The sequence below is a fragment of the Melospiza melodia genome, chromosome 21, assembly GCF_035770615.1.
Source record: "Melospiza melodia melodia isolate bMelMel2 chromosome 21, bMelMel2.pri, whole genome shotgun sequence".
Lineage (NCBI taxonomy): Eukaryota > Metazoa > Chordata > Aves > Passeriformes > Passerellidae > Melospiza > Melospiza melodia.
Genome location: NC_086214.1, coordinates 13,830,920 through 13,849,667, shown reverse-complemented (window position 1 = coordinate 13,849,667; position 18,748 = coordinate 13,830,920). Strand labels below are relative to the sequence as shown.

Genomic DNA, 18,748 nt, shown 5'->3' with positions numbered 1-18,748 from the left:
GGCTGGGGAATGAGACAGATTAGCAGTTTGTTCTCAGGCTTATTAGCACACCAAGGGAAGGAAACAAAAACACAACAATATCAAATCCTCTGCTTGTTTGACTCAATTATTCGAGCACTTCCAGAGTTCACCTTCCCCTCCTCCACGGCACACACGGTTCCCCAGACTGCTGCCGGGCTGGGCTTTGGGGAAGAGGTTTACACAGAGAAGTGTTAAATCTCTGTAGGAGCAGGCTGCAGGTCGTGGAGCTGAAGATGTTCTGTCTCTGCACCCTGGGAAATCTCAGCTAAGAAACTGTATTCTCTGAAATGCTCCCAATTATTGGGTTTCTGCTAGAAAGAACTGAGCTATTTTGGCAAGGACTGGGGGTCACATTTCTCTTTTCACAGACACTGAGTGAGAAAGCTGCCATGGCTCACTGCTCACATTTTGTTTTTCAAAAAATCTCCTTGGGGCTCTCTCTTACTGGTTCACATTTGCCTGTAGCAACCACGAGGGGTTTCTATCATTAGTTAAATACAAATAGAGGATTTAGAGTGCAGACACCTGAACCCAGATTGCCAACCCTAAAAAGAACATTTTTTCCTTATGACCCTGAGACTTTCACCCAAACCATGTTGTGCCCACTTAAAAAGTAGAGAAAAATACAGGTGATGACCCAGTAATAGTTGTATGAGGAAAAATACAGAGGAGACTGATAAGCAGCAATTGGCCATACAGCAGACAGTTCTGCAACACCTACCTGGCATCATTGAGCAGCCTAGAAAGATTTTAATCAACATTTGATAAAAGATCACAGATACAAAGATAACAAGCTCCAAGCTCAGCATCTTTCAGGCAGGTACAATATCCATTACTTTTGTGAATTTCCACAGAAACTTCACACACCACATTTGTCTCTGTACTTAAGCAGAACAGGAGGTTGGGGTTGGGGCTGGTTTTCCTTTGGTTTTGCTCATTTAAGAGAAGTGTACTGTGACAGTTGGCTAAAACCAAGTTTCTCATTTTCAAAGCATTCTATGGAAGCAAATTAAAGTTCTCAAAACATATTCTTCTAATAAAAACGAGCATTAAATGTACAATGGAAGAAAACGTGCCAGTTTAGAATCAGAGTTTAAGCATTTTGCTTGTGTGTCCAAAAATTATTTTATGCAGAATTTGTGAAAAATCTGAGCCTGACATTTTTGCTCCAGTTGGGGGTTAGAAAAAGGCCTTTAGAACAGAGCAAAGGCCTCACACTTGCCATCACTTCCACAATTCAGAAAAAAGTCCAGAGCATCAGCCTGTAAGAAACATTCTAAAACATTATTTATGCACTTGTATGGTTTCATTCCATTTCTCTTTTCATGCTCTACAGGCTCTTTAGGAAATACTCTTCAGAAAACTTCTTCATCACCCCTTTGCACCCGTTGTGCTGAGTTACATCTCTTTTGTCTTAAAGTCTGTCCTTGGATTATGTGCTGGAGAGAAGCTGAGCAGGCTCTGGGTTCAGGGTCTCCACTGCCCCTGCTCAGCCCAGAGAAGGGACTCGCTGTGCTGAGCCACATCCACCAGAAACACACAAAACCCAAACTGCTGAGGAGAAAAGAAAAAGCCATTGTAACAGCCTGTGTGCTAGTCTGTCATGGAAATACTCTCCTCCCAAGGAGCAGGGGAAACACAAAGGGATTCTGTGTTGTATTTCTCTGCCTGCCAGCGGACAGCTCTGAGTGCTGGATGCAAATTCATGCCACAGGAGTTGAGATTTTTCACTGCAGCCAAGCAGCTCTGCATCATTATACAAAGATCACTCATGGGTTTGTCTGACTCCATTTACAGTATTTCACCTTGATCTCTCCAACAGGAACATGGATAAGTTAGGCATTACTGAAAATCCTGGATCCTGAGGATGCTGTAGAAAGCTGCAATGCCACACCTGTACAGCGGCAGACTCTAAATGCCACTGCTACTCTACTACACCTCCTGCCAGGTGTGCTGTAAAACACTACTGGGAGTAACTCTTTCTAGCACTCCTCCAGAATACCAAAGCCAGAAACACAGTGAAGGCCTACAAATGGCCAAGGCATCCAGCAGATCTGCAGACAGCTTCTTACCTGTCTCACAGGCACAAAGTCAGTGCCCACGCTCAGCTTTCCTAATACTTGGCTTGATCCAAAAGAGAGCACAAGCTGTCCTTCCACAGCTCAGTCACTCTGAGGATTTCGCAAACGCAAAACTTACAGTGCTCAGCCATCACAGGACGAGCAAACAAAATAGCAGAGTTCCCTAAGTATCAGCAGTCTTGCTTTAGGATCAACTTCTGAATCCAAAAATGTCTTGAACAAAAAGAAAAAAAAACTTTTTACCTCCATCCTTCCTTCATAGTCTTATTTCTCTTTTGTGTTTTGGCAAAGGAAACTTATAAATTCAACTAGATTGTTTACAGTATAATCTTGAAAGTGCAAATAATCAGCAGCACATTATTATTAGCTTTCCAGCTGTGATCTCATTCAAAGAACACTGAAGTTATCTGAAACTTGCAGATGCCCTGATTTCCCCGAATGCTGGACGAGGTCCTGCCCGTGCTGCCTGTCACCCCAGCAGTACAACTGAGCCTTGTGCTGGGTTAGGTTACAAACACAGGCATTTGGGAGCTCAATAGAAGCAGTCTGGCTGCGCAGGCTCTGGAGCCCATTTCCACGGCCTGCCTGCATGTCCAGTCTTGCCTCTTCAGCACCGCCACTGCCAATCATTTCCTTCAGCTGGAAGGAGAAAGGGAGAGGGCTGAGCACAGTCACCCAGAAATAGGAAGCTGTAGCATTACTCACTACCTTGAGGACTTGCCTGCTCTTCCTTTTCAATTACTCAGCAGATGTTCTTCAATCAGTTACTGGGTTTCTGCGTGCACCTGCCAAAGCCCGATTTCGCAGGACACGCACGCACCCACTGAGCCCAGGCAGGCACAGCCCGCTCCCCTCCCGGCACTGGGAGTGAGCCTGGGCTCCGGCTGCGGAGCCGCCGCCCGCTCACGGCCCGCACAGCCCGGCGTGCCCACGGCAGCGTTCCCATCGCCGAGCTGCTTCTCAGCGCTGCTGCAGTCAAAAACAGCAAAGCTACCCCAGGAAGGAAAATGCTGCTTCCAAAAAAAGCCACAGTTCTTAAAAATTCCAGTTTGCCACATACACTACAGTCCCCTGTGCCAAGGCTCTGTGTTCTGTTCTCATGATGAGACTCAGGAGGGGGGTTTCCTTCAAGTATTAATGCAGAGTTGGGGGCTTCTGTCTTGTCTGGGGTATTTTGTCTTCTTGCAGAGAAAACAGAGTAGGGACATAGCTGAAAAAAATGTGCATTTAAAAAAAAGTCAACTATAGGAAATTGCTTAACTGGAATGTGGCAACTTGCCACAATCTCTCTTTTAAAACTGCAAAACAGCTTTATTTTAACAAGCTGCTATGAGATTGTACTTTGGGATTGTCAGGAAGAACAAAATACACTAAACCCCACTCTGTTCAAAATGCTTTGAACCTATAACCCAAGATTTTAAAAGGGAAAAAGAAAAGCTTTGGTATGTTCTGCCATGCAGTGGGATCCGAGATTTTCAGTTTGCTCACCAATTATCAGAATGGTCCCAGAGTGCTGTGTACAGGCACTGAGACACAAAATACAGGACTGGAACAGCTGTGAGTGTAACTGAGATTCAGCTGCCAGGTTAACTGGGTCCCCCACAGCTCAGCTCTAGGAGACACTCCTAAAACAGTTAAAAAGTAAAATGGTGGACTGTCTGAGCTTTATCTTCCCTCCAGGACTGGTGATGCCATTTGCCAGTGAGTCTGCTTCCAGGGTCAGCTCTCTTTCCTTCTCAGCAACCAAACGTTCTCACCAGCACCTGTCCAAAGCCCCCTCTCCCTGCAGTTCCACATCCTCGGGTTAGCCTTCCTGCTCTCTCAAGATCAGGAACATCACAGTCCCAGACAAACCTCTGTGCAGATCCTTTCTGAAAGCCCAGGACCATCCCACTGATGGAGGCAGTATAATTGCAGTGAGAATTAAGGGTTACTTGAAGAATTTTGGGTTAAACGTGGGCTGTGGGGAAAGGCTGAGACAGAAGATGGTGTTGCAGAAAGGTTTTATTTATGGCCTTTTCCCTGGTTTTGTTTTGAAGTTACTGGGATGAGCTGTGTGTTCTACTCTGCTCTAAAGTTGCTGGTCAGTTGTTGGGTGTCTTTGACTGTTCAGTGAGGTTTTGTGCTGGATTAGTTCTTCCTTCCTACTCCTCTGCTACTCTGCAGGCCACGGGCAGAGCGAGCGAGGCAACAGGAAGAGCAGGAGTGCAGGAGTCACCTCTACAGAGACAGAGCAGGATGTGACCTCTGCTCCCTGAAGAGGGCACAAATGGTTAGATCCTCATATCCAAGCTGGTCTCTCCCTAAAGGAAAGGCTATAGCAAGGACCAAGTGAAGCTGTTAATCTGGAGTCAGAAATTAAATTTAATTGTATCAGTGGTGCTTTGTAGGAGGAACTTAGTTATTAACTGCAAAGAAGTCAAATTATTGACTATTCAGATGGATGCTTGCTAAACTAAGCTTAAACACTCTAGTACTTGATGGAACTTCAATTCTGACAAGCTTTTATCTCACAAAGCGCTGGTGCTGCTCCTACCTGAAAGCATCCAGATCCTGCAGCCTTGGAGCTCTGCTCAGGTAGGACAGAGCTCTGGAAACCAGTGTGACCTGTTTGTCCAGCCCAGAGGCTCCCCTTCCCCACTGGCTGTGCAGCCCTAGTGCACTCTCAATTGAACAGCCTCTGACCCCAGTTTGCTCCAGGAGCTGCCTGAGCCCCGTTTGCCAGGGCAGCACAAGTGCAGCTGGAATGGGCAATGACAGCCAGCCACCACAAGTTAGTCTCATCTAACATACAGACACTGAGCTGTGCAAAGAGTCTTTTCAGCCTCAAAGCTTAACAGAAGGCTGTATTAGCGTGCAGCAAAGTACAGTTGAGGGAGGCTTTACTGCTACTAACTTGGTGCTCCCATCCTGGCTGTAGTTACACACGGATTGCTGCTGCTGGGTCTGCACAAACACCAGGCATGGATCCCCAACACTACAATTTCATACTCTGAGGGTAATGATTCACCTAGTTCAGCCCCTTTAATCTCCAGTCTCTCTAAGAGACCGTGGCAATAACTTCTGAACATGCCTGCCTTCAAAGCTATCCTAGATCCTGTCTACACAGAGCTTCTGTAGGATCCTGGATAATGAGAAAAAAGGCATTGCAGTTAAGATGACCAGCTCAAAAGACAAAAACAGGGAGCTCCCACTGCTGCTTTAGAGCTTAGTCCTCCATGTGTATATTTTTCTACTTAAAAAGGGACCTTACTTAGTCCAGTATGGATGAGCGCTGAACCAGCTTCTTGCAGTGCCTTAGCTCCTGCTTGCTCTTCCTGTTTAGCTGAAACCCTTGTGTATGAAGCTAAGCAAAACTGACCTAGAGGTTGTTTATGCTTTCAAAGGGTATATGGTCTGTGCTGGAAAACAGTACCTCGATCCAGCCTGACTCCCTACTACAATAATAACTGGAAATGAACTCTGGACCATCAGTTCCCAACCACTCTGGGTTAGATCACGTTGCACAAGGAATATCCCAGCCTGGGGGAGGGGAAGGCTCTCACTGACACGAGCAGCACCTTCTGCTGCAAAGGCTCTGCCAGCAGCTGCACAAGGCTTGGGACCAGGGAGGATCCATATGGAACCAACAAACAGCAATGGCAGACACAGAGAGGAAAACACCTGTGGACTCCACAGCAGCTGAAAGGAGAGGAACCACTATAAAGCCATCTACTGTACAGTGTCACCTGAACGTGAACCTTGAGACTCGAAGGTAACCTGTCAGGTGTGTGCTCCAGATATCCAACCCAGATAAGCAATGCTAAGGCTCCCTTTGTCTCCCAGTCAGGCCATCTGCAGCAGCAATATGAGAATTACAGAGCAATATGAGAATTACAGGGCAATAAAGGTGCAGTTAATTCCCCTCTTATCCCAACTTCCACATTGTCCTGGCCCAAACACTAAACAAAATCAGGACTAGAAGCACTTTCTCTGAAATGCGTCTGCCCTTGCTACTTGCCAAGAGAAGTTAGGAAAGCCTCTCACGAATAGGCCGACTGCTTTCAGTTCCTCAGTGCGACTGTAACTACTCAGCTTTCACTGGCCAACATTAAAAACTCCCTCCTCGTCTTTGGTCATTCTAGCGAATGAGGAAGGATCAAAGCATGGGTTGAGTGTAGGCAGTGTCTCTCTTACGGCAGAGGGAACTGCAGAGTACACAACTTCTCACCCTATTGTCCCTTCTGAGGAGCCTGTGAAGCATGCTGACACATCCAGGATTTCAACACAATTAAATTGTAAATTAGTCTTGTCCTTCACAAAAGGCTCATGACACACAATGATGTCCAACGAGCTACGATGACCTGCTAAATTCTCTATTGGTCTCTTGGGGGTTTCCAGGACCTCCCTGTACATCATTCCCTAAAGCCAAACAGCTGCACTTACCCACTGAAAGAACGCATGGATTGGGCAATGGTAGGGGTCGCTTTCCTACATACAGTTCTTGATTGCCAGCTGTACTAGTAGTGCACTATCAGCCCCAGGAAAAGGTCCAAGCACTTAAAAATTCAGAGAAGGAGCTTAAGAGTAGTTGGATTTCAAAGCATTCCTGTAATAATTTCAGTGGCAGAGATTTCAGAGATAGATGTGAGCAAATTAAATCTTCGTACAAACACTGAATATTATTTAGGCCGTGGGCAACAGCACCGTGGGCATGAAGAGACCACCATATGGTATGTGGCATTTCTTGCCACACACATGGCTCAAAAGGGACAAGAACAATTAAGTGTCAGTTCTGGATGCCAAGAGAGAGCTGAACAGTTATTGCTGTAAACTTCCAGGTGTACTTGGGTAGATGGCAGCCTCATGCTGGGGCTGTCTCATGCAGAATGGGAGCTGAACTGGCAAAAGAGCAATGTTGCTGAAACATGCATTCAACAAGATGAAAAATGAAAGGTTATCTTGTAACTGTAGAATTTCTACTAAGAGTCAGGCATTTCTACTAAGGCACAGAAAGAATCCTTCTGAATTCTAAAAATATCCCCTTTCTCAGTTGGTTATCCTTTGCTATGTGAGTGTTGTTTTTTAGTCCCTTGCTCATTCAAAACACACTTTAACATCAGACCAAGTCTGAAGACAGTACAACAGTACTCGTGTTTAAATAGCTGGAGCTTCAAGTGGGGTCAAGGCCATGCTGTTTAAGGTATTCAGCCTTGAAAGGCACTTATAAAAGAACTGAGCCAGCAGAGACTAGAGCTAAATTCAGCTCTTACCCTAGTTTTAAACTGCTTCAACTCCTTTGTTTTCAGTGCAGTCACATTCAATTGCTACTCCTGTAAAGGAAAGTGGGCTCACATAACCTGACATTCATCTGATGTCAACTGGACAACCCCAAGGAACATAAGTGGGGTTCTCGGTCAAAGCCAGCTCTACTCTTTGCTACAGATGTCACTTACATGATACCTTCAGCAGACCAAGTGTTCCATCAAGTGATACGGCTGTAAATAATTCACCAGCAACCCCATAACACTTGATTAAAACCTACTGAAAGAAGATCTAATTAAATTGTCTTTCAAAGAACAGACATGATATGACGACTGTGTGAAGGGCAGATGGCAAGCAGAAGCTCATTGGAACATGAGAAAATCTTTGGAGGACAGTACTTGGTAGCCAATACTATAAGCTTTGCAAGGCTGTTGGCTTTACAGCTGTGTATCTGCTGTGCTGTGAAATATATGTCTTATTGATTAAATAATAGTTGGACAATACATTACAGGAATGTAACAGCTACCTTGCTGGAAATGATATGTGCTTTGAGATAAAGCACCACAGCTCACAGAAGGTTTTCCATGTCTTTCAACTTCTGAGGAATAAAAGAGCTTTATTTCATACCTCAAATCTAAGAAGAAATATGAACATAAAACTCACATCAGAGCTCAAGTATAAATCTAAAGTAGTCTCAAAGTTCAAATGTGCTATCACCCAGTTCAAAGTTTTGCATGAAAATAAGAATTTACTGAAGAAAACGCAGACTTTTCTCCTCTGTATAATGAAGTCCATCCCAGTTGGGGGAAGAGAATCTACTGCTCAGAGACAGGCTTTCAAAGTAATTAAATGTGATCCTGGTGCAGCTACCTGAGATCAAAGCAAAGCTGTGTCATGGTACCCACCCTGACCTCCCAGAAGCTAGTGTCTGTTTGCAGTCAGTCAGTCATCTTGGAGGAAAAGCTCCCAAAATTATTTTTCCCAAATAAATGAGTGTTTCTTACTGATAAATTTCAAATCCCCCGTGCATCAGGGTGGCTCTCCAACTTCCTCCCCATTCTCTCTCCCAGAGTTTGAGGTTAGATAAATCTCAGAGCCACAGCTACTTGCATGAAGAGGCTGAAGGCTCAGCACTTAGAACTCTTAAAGAATTCTAGCAATGCAGAGACTTGCAGAGCTCACTGATGCTGTTCCCACACCACTGAGGCTCTGTGAGGGAAGCTGACAGACCATGCTGCTAACCCACTCTGTAAAACACAGCCAGAATGTGGAGACTTTATTCTTTGCAGTATGAAGGGGCCATGCCTGCAGTGGCAGCGAGCTCACAGCAGGCTCCTCGTGTCAAGAGTACAGGAAGACTGAAAGGGCTGAGCCAGCCTATTCATGTGGAGGATCCACAAGGACTGAAAGGGAGAGGCAGGGATCAGACCATGCATTTCCTCACGTGTTTCCCCTTCCCCTCTGCACCTTGGTTTTACAGCGGCAGGAAAGATCAAGGCAGAGGTGTGAAAATTGCTGAGTCAGGCCATGTCTGTGGAGCCTCAGAGAAGCTGTCACAGCACCAGGGCCAGAGGATAAAACCTTGTGCTGAGGCAGAGCTGAGCACACACTGCAGGGTGGGGACAGGCAGGACACAGCCACTGCAGGCAGGAGGCACGGGCAGCAGGACATCACAGAGCCCTGCCTAGCAAAGATGAAGAACCTGAAGCATTTTGCATTAAGAGAACTGTGGAAAGTTTCAGTTTTGCTCATAAAGGCAAAAGGCCTGAAGTCTTTTGCTTGGCAGATAAAGAAGAGTTTTTAAGGAGACATCTAAAAAAGTCAGGAAGCTTTAAAAAACAAAATCTCCCCACTTCAGCTTATTTCAGAGGAACTATGTAACTGTATTTCAAAGCAGGATTTAATCCTCTAGCTTACTCTAGAAATAAAAAGGAAAAACTGCTCTGGAAGAAGAAAAATGTTGCTAGAAAATTGGTAGGAACCAGGTGTGGAGAGGTTCTCCAAGAGCACTGTAGGCAGCATAAGGGGCACGGACACACATCTCCACATGAGTGCACCTATTGACAAACCCATCACCTCCCCTAGCAGTGTCTTTTACTGCTGATGGCCAAAAATCAGTGAGCAGTTCTCAATCTGTAAAACCTACTAATTATTTCTTCTCTTCAGTTAATAACTAAAACCTCACACTGGAACCTGCAGGCCTCAACAATAACCCATACACAACAACAAGGAGCTCAGGACTTCCTTTCCAAATTTAGGTTGCTTCAAACAGAAGTGAAAGTTCTTTGATAAATCAACAAACCTACGTTTTAGAAGCACGTAAGGGGAGCAGAACTGGACAGGAAGGTACTAAACTCATTGCAAAAAGCTTCTGAAGATTTCCAAGGCCTCAACCCTGAGGCTCCTGGCTGCATGCTGAACACTGGGGTCAATGACCTGTTCTGGCAGCATCAGATCAGAGCAGATCAGAGCCTGGATCTGCTGCATCCCAGCAGCATTCCTCAGTGCCACGTTAATTACTGCTCTAAAGAGAGCTCGCAGGCTCTGCTATTAGAGCTCTTCCATGTGGGATAACTACTAATCATCCTATCAGGGCCACTCCATACCCCGACCAAAGCGTGATTCCTGACTCTGTGCTTAAGTGTCCTGTGACCCTTCCCTGCTTGCCCAAGGTGCACACAGAACCAGCTGGATGTTCTCACTAGGCATAAGAGGAACGAGAGACCTGGCCTCTGCTCACTTTAGAATATATACACAAATGATAACTGTACTGACTTTACCTTTAAAGACAGATTTTGAACAGTCTTGAGCTCAGGTGTGTAAGTCCAATGAGATTTGGATCTTCCATCTGCCTCCAGCCCCAACAGCTCAGACCTCTGTGCTGCACTTAGAGCAGGATAAACACCAGACACCTATGATCAGCCTGGGCTGTGATTCCCTCAAACCCAAGAGCAGGGCCTAAGCAAAGGCTTGAGATTCCACCTCAGGAATGCTCCAGGGTTCATTTTAAACAGGTGATGCAAAAAGCAGGTTTCCAGAGAGGGCAGGGAGCCGAGCACAGAACAGGTGACTGTCACCTAGCACAGGTGCAAGTGAACACCACAGCTGCAGCAGTGGTTACCTCATGTCCTTGGAGGTGTGCAGTGGGAGCAGGGCTGGCTGGGACACGCCTCTGGGATCTGTGGTGCCACAGGAGCTCTGTGCCGCTCTGGCTTAAGGCAAAAGGCCTCTCTGACCACCTGTAAACTTTGGTGCTTCCCAGCTGTCCTCCCACAAGCAAGGCACAGTTTATCTAGTTTAACTGGGGACTGATCCTGTCCTAGATTCCAGGGGCTATGCCAATGAGGACTGGTGCTAAGCCAGAATGCCAAACTGTTTCCTAATCATGTGCTAGTCTGACTAGGTGCAGATTCCCACCACAGCAGGAATGCCCACGACACTTCCACGCACAACTGCTCACAAGTCCTGTGCTGGAAGAAGTCCCCGTTTCTTTTGGAGCAGGTGTGTTTCCAGATTCAGGGAGCTTCTCCTCCCTATACTTGCCTGCTGTGGCAACTCTGTGCTGCTGGTAGTGTCAACTGTGTGGGATTGCTCCACAGGAGTGAGAAATGAGCAGGGAGGGAAGTCTGAGAGCGGGTTGAGTCAGGATCATCCATACATCACTCTGTGCCTTTCACCACAGCAGTATTCCAGCCAATACGTTCTCCAACCCCCTAACAGTGGAGATAGCCAGGCTTGCTTTCAGCATCATTTTCCTTTTATTAAGGAGAAAAAAAAAGAAAAAAAAAAAAAGGAATCCCTCTAAGCTGAAAATGAGGGTAAGAAATATTAATCTTAAAAGAAAGGTGAGGGTTTATCCCTCAAGCATCTGATAGATTGCACTTAGTTGGAAATATTGTAACAGACACTATTCCTTAAATAATTTGGTATGTCACCTGACTTCTTTGTTAAGTGTTCCTATTTATGACCAAAGCAGGTGATAAATTTGTGTACCCAGTGCTGACTCATTGCTGTACATCTGTCTCTAGCATGCAGCTGGAACACTGACTGGGGCTTTCCTTGGGTGAAATGCAGTTCACAGCATTGGAAATGGAGCAGCAGCCCAAGGTCTGTGCAGGTGGGATCTGGGCAAGCTTGGTCACAACCAGGAGTTCAGCTGGACACAGCTGGGGCCCAGCTTGGCCACTTCCCTGATTAGATCAGCTCTGTGTCAGAAGCTGTGTGCAGAGACTGAGGCCAGTGTGGCAGCACAGGGTGTGGGTTCCTGTGGCTGTGTGCAGGCACAGACAGACAGACAGAGCTCCCAGCCAGGCTCTGCTGGGCTCCTGCCCCGCAGCTCCAGGGCTGCAGGAGGGTGAGCAGGAATAATGCTGTGTTACCAGTGACCACACAGGCAGCCCTAGAAAGGCAAAGGCAGCACAGAGCCTTACTCTGACACTTCCTTTCTTGTTTCCCAGTCAGTGCACCATGGAATCCAACACAAGGCAAGGAGTACACAGAGCCTGACAGAAAAGTGAAGAGTCCCTTGATGAAAACCTGCTCACCAGAGCTTGTCCTGGGAACTCCAGGTAAGTGAAAACACTGCTGCTGAGTTTTTGTGTCAACATTTATATAGAATCAGTGGTAAGAGATGTGCTAAATTCCATTATGATGTGGAAATTCTGATCATAACTGTTACAAAGGAAAGATGATGACTGCAGACTAGATAATAAAATAATATATGGTCTTCCCTTCTTCCAACTCAAATAGAATCTCTGTTGAAGACTATCTTGTACAAGAAGTGTACAAATTTTAGAAAGGAGAAAGAGTCCTAAAAAAACAAAAGACACTTTAAGAAAAACAAATGTGTTGCATATATGCAAAAAGTAAGATGAAGTAAGAGACTTTCTTCTTCTCTTACATAAGACCTGCCGGGAAAGGAAGTCTTTTCAGCTGAACAAAGCTCATAAACATGTGGCTACAGGTTGCAGTTTGGCCTGAAAAATTCACTACTCCCACTGCTTCCAACTTACAAACCCAGTTGTCCTTCCCTTACGCATGCCCAACTTCCAATTTGCAAGTGTGGACTATTACAATCCTTCTTCCTCTTCTCTCATGCCTCCCCCCATTTTCAAATAGTTGTTTCTGTTCAGAGATTGCTTGGCAAGATAAGCCTTTTCCAGACAAATTGCCAAATGAATTGAGATAATGCCAAAGCAAGTTCAAACAGATTTAATGTACAGGTACCATTCAGCACTGAACGGCTGATTTGTGGAGAGCAGACTGACTTTGTGAGACAGCCCAGCTGGAGTCAGGCTTTCTCATCTGGTGCTCTGTTTGCTGAAGGTGTCAAACAGAAGACATTCCCGAGGAAGAGGCCAAACTGATCTTTGCACACAGGGCCAGGAGTGTCTCTACCATGGATCTAGTCTGGCCAGAGAGCCAGGACAGTTTTCCCAAAGAGCAGGCAGACCTCAGAATGTGTGCTACTGCCTCACCCCGACACTCCCACCATAACCAGTTTGATGCAGCTGCCATGCCAGAGCCACTGCAGTCAGCTCTTCTGAGGCAAGAACCCAGCTAGAAAGAAAATACATCTGCAGTCTAAATCCACTCCAGGTCTCACAGTTCAGCCTTCCTCTCATCTTTGCTGCAGTCAAAACTGGGGGGTGCTGGGGGAAGGTGTCCCCCCAGTCTGGGGACTCCCACAGCTCACCAAAGCAGCTGTTTCCAGCTGAGAAACCACAGGAACCTTTCCTGCTGCCAGCACCTACGACTGCGTTCTCCTGCTCACCTCCAGCAGACTGGCTTGAGCTGCAGTTGGAAGTTGGATGTGCTTCACCACAGATGTCAGTCCCACCAGCAGTTTCCCAGCCAGGGAAATGAATCCAGATAGATACTGCCTTCACAAAGAAGTACAGCTAAAAATAATATGCTTCTAACTTTGCAAAACCAATTTGAGTCATACAAGGGATTAGTGTAAGGACAGAGGTAAAGACTGACAGAGCTATTTCTTTCCAAGGATGCTTGGAAACACACTGGATGCTCACTACATGGCAGACATTTTTTGCTCTTACATATGGGTTAAAATTACCATTATTTTCCATTTCAGTTTTGTAGTCAACTTGAGAAGTGAGTAAACACGCTAGGACAGAACTGAAAGCACAGACCAGCACTGGGTAAAAAGAAAAACACTCAAGCACTTATTGGGCAGAAGATATAAAGCTTAAAAAAACCCAAACCAGACCTTGTGGCATCAAAGAACCCAGTCTGCTAATAACCAAACTAACAGAACCTACTTTCCACTACAGGGAAACTCCCTGCCCTTCTAAGAAATGGCCTTCCTACCCTGAAACAGGGTCAGCTCATACAACACTTTACACTCAACACATCCTTTGCAAGCAATTCCCACAGCCCTTTCTTTCCTCTCCTTCCTGTATCTCAGTTTTCCCTGAACTCTTCTGAGCCTCTGTGAGTGCTTATCTGGACCTGCCAAGGTCCAGTTTGAAATCCTTATCTACTGTGTGTTTTATTTTGAGAACACCTTACATGCAAGAGGAATGAGGAAGGAATTAAAGCATTGCAGTAAATGGGGAGGGAGATAAGCTTGAGCCCAAGTGCCCTTGGTTAGGTTGGTGTTCTTCACCTGGCGACTACACATCACTACACAGTGTACCAATTATATTAATGGAACTAAGTTTTCACAATTCTTTTTCCTCTGAAGTCTTTGCAGAAGAAAAGCCCTGTGAGCATTCAGCCCCAGCCTAGACAAGCTCCCAGTTCAGGACTAGTAATATGTATAGTACAGATGTGGATGTATAGCACAGATGTGGCTCACAGCACTGCGCCATCAGCAGACACTAATCATGACCCACAGAGCCATTTGGTGACTCATGGAGGCCACCAGGAAAGCACAGCAGGCCCTGGAGAACTCTGAGCTCCCACTTGCACTCTGGACTCTTCAGGAGCTGCCTGCAGAGTCCACCCACCAGTAGTACTCAGCTCCCTGCAGGACCAGAGCTCATGTCTGTGCTGGCAGGACCCCACAGGCAGAGGCACACTGCCTCAGTGGCACTGCTGGCACAGGAATCAGGGCACAGGAACTCCAGCTGGTACCTGAGACAGCTCTGGGCCCACCTCCCTCAGGGGCACCACAAGCAATGACGGCCTGGGGAAGCAAACACAGCCCCTGAGCTCCTGCAGTCTGGCTCTGTGACTGCAGCCTGGCACAGTCAAGCACAAGACTCGGGCTATGCCTGACATGTATTTTGGTACAGGCAGCCCAACAGTGCAAAGAACACGGAGTCTGTACCCATGCCCACAGCTCCATGTGTGGGCAGAGATCCAGCACTTGGTTGAACTCCCAGAGAAATCACACACTGGACTGTACATCGAAGAGATTTTCTTCTGAACATAGCTTTTATGATCATTGGTGAATGTGGCACCCATTTATTTAAACAGATAAATGCTGAAGAGGATTGTGTGCACACACTCAACAACTATCACTAGAAACAGCTTTCGTTGCTTTAAGAAGAGCCTCAAGATCATAAAAGGCCTTTACACTTTGTGAATAAGGTTTGCTTTTGGACAGGTCCACAAGCAAAATAGTGATGATCATTTTCCAAAATGATGCTGATTGACATTGTTTGGGCATCGAAAAGGCCCTCAAGTAGGGCTGCCAAAAGGCTCTACAAATACTGTTTCACAGAGAATAGCCTTTGGGATGCTATTTGGAGGTGACAGGAGGAAGAACAGCGCTATAAATTTTTGGGGAAAAAGAACCAACCAAAACAAAACACCCCACAAAACAAACCAACCAATCAGACAAAACTACAAAAAAGTCAGACAAAAAATAAAGGAAGAATGATAGATTTCCAGGAGACTGTGCCAAAAGCTACCTACCACCTATTGTTTCATGGTTTTCTTCCCAACCTTCATTTCTCATGCAATGGATTTTTCTGCATGTAGGTTTATTACAGTTAAAGTGTTGTGATGATCCCTACTTCCTAAAAAGCCTAAAGCTCTGTTTAGCTCCACTGTCTCCAGTACCAGGTAGAGAAGAGGAGCATTAGCATTTGTATCAAACTTAAATCAAAGAAGGGAACAGGAGGGGATTGCTTGCTTAAAGCAAAACTACCTGCCAAGAAGATAAAAGGAAATGTTATTTAAGTTTCTAAAAGTCAAATTAACTAAGGAAAAATACATCCTATGAACTTATACAGACTTTTATACAGAAACAGCTCTTCTTTGAGAGCACCACAGCAGCGCATGTTTTGTGTTTGAAGAATTTCATATAATCTTTCTGTACAGCAGAACATCTCTCCAGCCCGGTCCATGATGCCGTTTGAGCCACAGCAACAGAGGGAAAGGGAGGATCAGATTAGATCAGTGAAACTGAGCCAGGGATAGAGAGACAGGCCTGGAGCAGAGGGCAGGAAGCATCAGGAGCAAACACCAAGGACCTGAGGCAAAGGGGAGTTTTCCCAGCACGCCAGGACAGCGGTGTGGGGACACACCTCCTGCCAGCGAGCCCGGAGTCACCTTTGCTCCGCGCCTCACATCGCATCCCGCTCCACAGGGACACGGGAGCCCGGCCCAGGCCCCGGGGCGCGGCGGGGCGGCCGCACGCTGCCTCACGGAGCTCCCGCGCACCCGCCCGACAGCCCGGAGCACCCGAGGGGCTGCCCCGCACCTGTCCGCGCTCCGCCGGCACCGCGCTCCGCTCCGCGGCTTCCCGGGCGGCGGGCCCCGCGCCGGGAGCGCCGAGCCCGCTGACAGCTCCGCGGCGGGGCCGGGGCGCCGCTGTCCCCGCCAACAGCGCTCGGCCCGCGGGAGAAGGAGCGGGCGCGGCGTGGCCCCGGTGCCGAGGGGACGGGGCGGCGGGCAGCGGCAGGCCTCGGCCGCAGCCCCGGCCGTGCGGGGCAGAGGCGGCAGCGCGGCCCCGCTGCGGCGCCCGCGGCTGCCAGACCGCGCCGTACCTCCAGCGTGCGGATCTCCTGCTGCGTGAGGTCGTTGGACGCGGCACACTTGGTGCGGAGCCCGCGCAGGTTGGAGAGCGAGATGTCGATGAGGTCCTGCAGCAGCCCGCACTGCTGCAGCGTGGTCCGCACGGCCGGCAAGCCCCGCGGCCCCGCCGCCTCGCCGCCGCTCCGCTCCTTCCTCTCCAGCATGCCGGCGGCTCGCAGGGCAGCCGCTCTATCCATCCCTCGGCATCAGGGAGGCCGGGAGGCGAGGCGGCGGCGGGGGAGCGGCGGAGGGAGGGAGGAAAGAAGGGAGGGAGGCGGGCGGGAGGCGGCCCGGCCCGGCTCGGCCCGCCCCGCTGCGCTCGCCGGGCAATCACCGCGCGGTACATGCGCGGCTGCCGGGCTCCGCAAGCGCGCCCGCTCCGCCCCTGCCACCGCCCTCAGCGCCCGCCACCGCCCCGGGGCGCTCTCCTCAGCGCGTCCCTCACCCCTCAGTGCCCGCCTCACCCCTCAGCGTATCCCTCACCCTTCATTTCCCGCCTCACCCCTCAGCGAGTCCCTTGTCCCTCAAGCGCGTCCCTCAGCCCTCATTTCCCGCCTCAGCCCTCAGCGCGTCCCCGACCCCTCAGCACGTCCCTCAGCCCTCGGTGCCCACCGTGTCCCTCAGCCCTCATTTCCCGCCTCAGCCCTCAGCGAATCCCTCACCCCTCAGGGCGTCCCTCACCCCTCAGTGCTCGCCTCACCCCTCAGCGTATCCCTCACCCTTCATTTCCCGCCTCACCCCTCAGCGTATCCTTCATTTCCCGCCTCACCCCTCAGCGTATCCTTCATTTCCCGCCTCAGCCCTCAGCGAGTCCCTCGTCCCTCAGCGCGTCCCTCAGCCCTCAGTGCCCGCCTCGCCCCTCAGTTCCCGCTTCGCTGTCTCTCTCCCTTCTCCGCGCCCGCCTCAGCTCCTCAGCGTCCCCTCAGGTATGTCAGGGCTCGCAGTTCGCTCCGAGGAGCCTACGGTCGCCTCCGCTCCCCTCGGCGCCCGTGGAGGAAGCAGGGCCGGGCCAGGGGCGGCCTGCCCAGAACAGGGGAGGTGTGAGCGGGCATTAGGATGTGTTTTAGTGAATATAAGCTTTGCGGTAGGTGTGTGGGTTCATCCCTATCATGAGTAGGAGGGAACTTCATGATTCCTTGTGGAATCGCTGTGGTTTCAGTTTTCATAATGGAGACGTGAGAAAAATACTCCAGGTAACTGCATTACATTTGGTTTCATATCCAGCCTGTCTAATGGACTTGCACAGAGCTGAGCTGTCAGTGCAGGAACCACTCATCTCCCAATTATTAGAATTGGGACTGTTCATCTGACATGAGGGATCCAGAGAGGCAGTTAGGTTGTACCTTACTGACAGAAGAAGACAGCCTCCTTAATTTGCACTAAATTGATACCAGGTTTTAAAAGCTTAAATGACATCTGAAAAAAAAAAAAAAAACCAAACCTGAATTTAGGACATGAGGCAGTGGAGCAGGGCAAAGCAGCTGGCACTGAGCTGTTTTTCTCATGGTTAAATAAATACTGGTATCCACATTAGTTTGTGTGGATTTGCATCAAGTAGTGTGGCATATGCTGTTTAGTAATTTTCTTAAGAATGTGGGTCAGGTTAAGTATTTGATTTCATTGTCATTATTCACATGCTGTAAATTTCATACGCAATAAGGGCTTTGCTGGATTAGGGTTTAATTAGTTTGCCATCTGATGAGTCTGTGGTTTTGGGAAAGTAACTTTGCTTATTACCTCCATATTTCTGACCTTGTGAAAAAGCCTTTATCTATCCTGTCTGAGCTCAGGAGCACTGGAAATTTAGTACCGGAAATCTTTGTTTCTAGGACTCTGACAGGTTGAAATCCTCAAATATAGGTGACTGTGGAACTCGGGAATGTTATTGACAGGATATTGTTCTCGTAGACATTCTCTGCTGTGCACCCACCTGAGAATATCCATTTGCTTACAGACAAGAGGCCGAGCGCATTGCATAAGAAAGCAACCTAGGAAACTTGTGGGCCGTGCATCACAGGATACTTGGCATTCCCTGCAGTGTTTGTGTGCTGGGAGTGCCGGCCTCATTACCCGGCTGCCATCCGTGGGCAGCATTCCAGTCCCAGCGCACAGGGCTGCCCTTGGGCCTGCGGGAAGAATGTGCTGACTAAACACTGCCTCTGCGTCCATCCCTGCTCAGCATCGCTCAGCATCGCAGCTTGTGGCGCTGGCGCCTTCCCAGGAGCTCAGGCTGCTCTTCCACCACACACCTGGTGTGCACTCCTGGTAGTTTAAGTTGTCTGAAACGACACCTTTCTGTCTATAAGGAGATGGGGTAAAAGCACTGCTTATCTGAGGGTTTGCAAAGAGAAATACCATGGCTGGGCTGTGCTAGAAGGACCATGTGAGCACACTGAATGAGCCCTTTTCCCAGAGAT

At 48.2% G+C, this 18,748-nt stretch overlaps 1 protein-coding gene across 1 annotated transcript in view; it reads right to left on the bottom strand.

Moving 5' to 3' along the window:
• KSR1 (kinase suppressor of ras 1) overlaps positions 1-16,558 on the bottom strand; it is a 47,806-nt gene extending 31,248 nt beyond the window's left edge. The window contains exon 1 of the mRNA XM_063174169.1: positions 16,304-16,558. Coding sequence (XP_063030239.1) covers positions 16,304-16,528 — 225 coding nt within the window. The 5' untranslated portion in view covers positions 16,529-16,558. The remainder of the gene's footprint in view (positions 1-16,303) is intronic.
• Positions 16,559-18,748: the final 2,190 nt, after the last annotated feature.